Genomic DNA, 1,947 nt, shown 5'->3' on the forward strand with positions numbered 1-1,947 from the left:
CCCAGTGCTGGGCCAGGGGCTGAGCACCTCAGCTGCAGCCAACCTGCTCCTCCCGCTCACTTCCAGCATGTGGTTTTCTTCGTCGGACGTGTGATTGCGTGGCTGGTGCCTGATATCCCTGAGGCTGTGGAGGTGAAGGTGAAGCGTGAACGGTACCTGGCCAAGGAGGCCCTGGCTGAGAACAAGGTGAGCTGCAGCAGCTCCTTCACCTCTTCCTTTAAAGCCTTTTTGCCTTACACTTGCACCAAGGCGAGCATAGGAAGGCAGCCTGGAAGGAGCTGTGGCTGCTCCTGCTAAAGAAACGCCAGCTCCCTGTTTCTGCGGTCCAGGTCCTTCTGGAGAGACGGGAGACAAGAAGCAAGGCGAGTGGCACGGACCCTGCTGCAGGCAGGGACTGGGAAACTGAGCAGCTCGCCAGCAGCTGAGCAGTGCCACAGCCTGGGCACGGGGCCGGGCAGAGGAGGTGGTGAGCAGCTCCTCCTGGGCCAGCAGGAGGGCTGTGCTCTCCCTGCCCACCCGGGCAGCTGGGCACAGCTGGTGCCAAGGGTGGGAATGGACCCTGCTGGCTCTGGCTGTCTGCCCCAGCCTGTTGGCACTACAGCACGGTGACTCCCCTGCTGTGTACACGACCTGGCAGGGAGGGAATCAGAGTGGTGCTGGTCACAGAAAGCAGATGAGAGGCTCTGGCTGGGGAGGAGCTGAGTGAGATGATGGTTGGTGCCTCCATCTCCTCCCTGACCGTGGCAGCCTCCCAGGCACCGCTGGCCTGGGCGTGAGCGGGTTGGCATCCCTCCGCAGAGGGCACAGCCTCTGGCCCTGCTCTCATCTCCTGCCTGGACCCACCACCTGCCCACTGAGTCCCACTGCAGGTGTGCACGCTGGGACTCCTGGGCCTGGGCTAACCCCAGCCCAGGCTGCCTTGGATCTCACCCCACCAGCAGAAATAATCTCCGCCACACGCCAAGCTGTTTCAGGTTTTATTTTAGAATTTATAAAATTCCAGTGTCATCCATACTCATGAGCCTTTTTACATGTTTGCATATAGTCTCCAAATTCCAAAGTTAAGGCCAAGGGATCATTGCTATGGAAACGTACAATATGGAAGACGTCAGAGAGAGGAAATGGACACATGCCACAGTCTGCTGCGGAAGGAGGGTGTAGGGGACAGGACTAGGTACAATCACTTCATGACCTTCTTCAGCGTGGAGGGTCGGGCTGTGGGGCACGGCCCAGGTGGTGGGTGCCCCGGGTGGAACTCAAGCTTTGCTGTGCAACTGGTGAGGGCACAGGGCAGAAAGAGGAGCAGGGGGCAACAGGCTTGGTGACACAGGACAGGCCTAAGCTACAGGAGTATTGACCAGTTCCCAACAGACGCAGGTGGGAGGGGATCCACCCTAGTTCTGTCTGACCCTCCCTCCCCCGTGCTGTCCTTCGGGGGCAGCGAGGCACCCACCATGGGCCATTTCACTCAGTTCTCAGACTTAAGGAGAGCACTGGGAGGTTTTGGTTCAACTTCTGCATACCAGGCTCTGCCAAGAAGAGCTGGCACAGGAAGGAAAAGCATCGGCGTGTTCCACCTGCCCCGTGGAGGGCAAGGCAGGAAGGCTAGGCTGAGCCTGGCAGAGCTTTGCTCCATCAGCAGCACTAGAGAAGAGAGGAGAGAGGCTAGGGACTCCTGCTCGTCCAAGAGCTGAAGCAGCCGGGATAGAGGAATGGCTCAGGCCAGAAGCTCTGTAGGCCCGAGGCAGGGGAATGGGGACACACAAACCCCACGATCCCTGCCTCCCTCCACAAAGATGTGATTTTCCTCTTACTGGTTGGAGGAGCCTGGACACAGCCCCGTCCAGCATGTCGTGAAAGGGCCCAGGCAGAAGCAGCAGGGATCGCCCTCCTGCCGTACGATGGGGGCCCTGGAGGGCTGTGGGACCCCCGAGGCTGTCAGGGCAG

The 1,947-nt window shown here is 59.8% G+C and overlaps 1 protein-coding gene across 1 annotated transcript in view; it reads left to right on the forward strand.

Moving 5' to 3' along the window:
• Positions 1-425, forward strand: part of ANO7 (anoctamin 7) — a 7,855-nt gene extending 7,430 nt beyond the window's left edge. Inside the window, exons 22-23 of the mRNA XM_009083666.1 lie at positions 33-186; positions 330-425. Of these exons, the coding sequence (XP_009081914.1) occupies positions 33-186; positions 330-425 (250 nt within the window). The remainder of the gene's footprint in view (positions 1-32; positions 187-329) is intronic.
• Positions 426-1,947: the final 1,522 nt, after the last annotated feature.

This window comes from Acanthisitta chloris, unplaced genomic scaffold (assembly GCF_000695815.1).
Source record: "Acanthisitta chloris isolate BGI_N310 unplaced genomic scaffold, ASM69581v1 scaffold27291, whole genome shotgun sequence".
In the NCBI taxonomy this organism is placed as follows: domain Eukaryota; kingdom Metazoa; phylum Chordata; class Aves; order Passeriformes; family Acanthisittidae; genus Acanthisitta; species Acanthisitta chloris.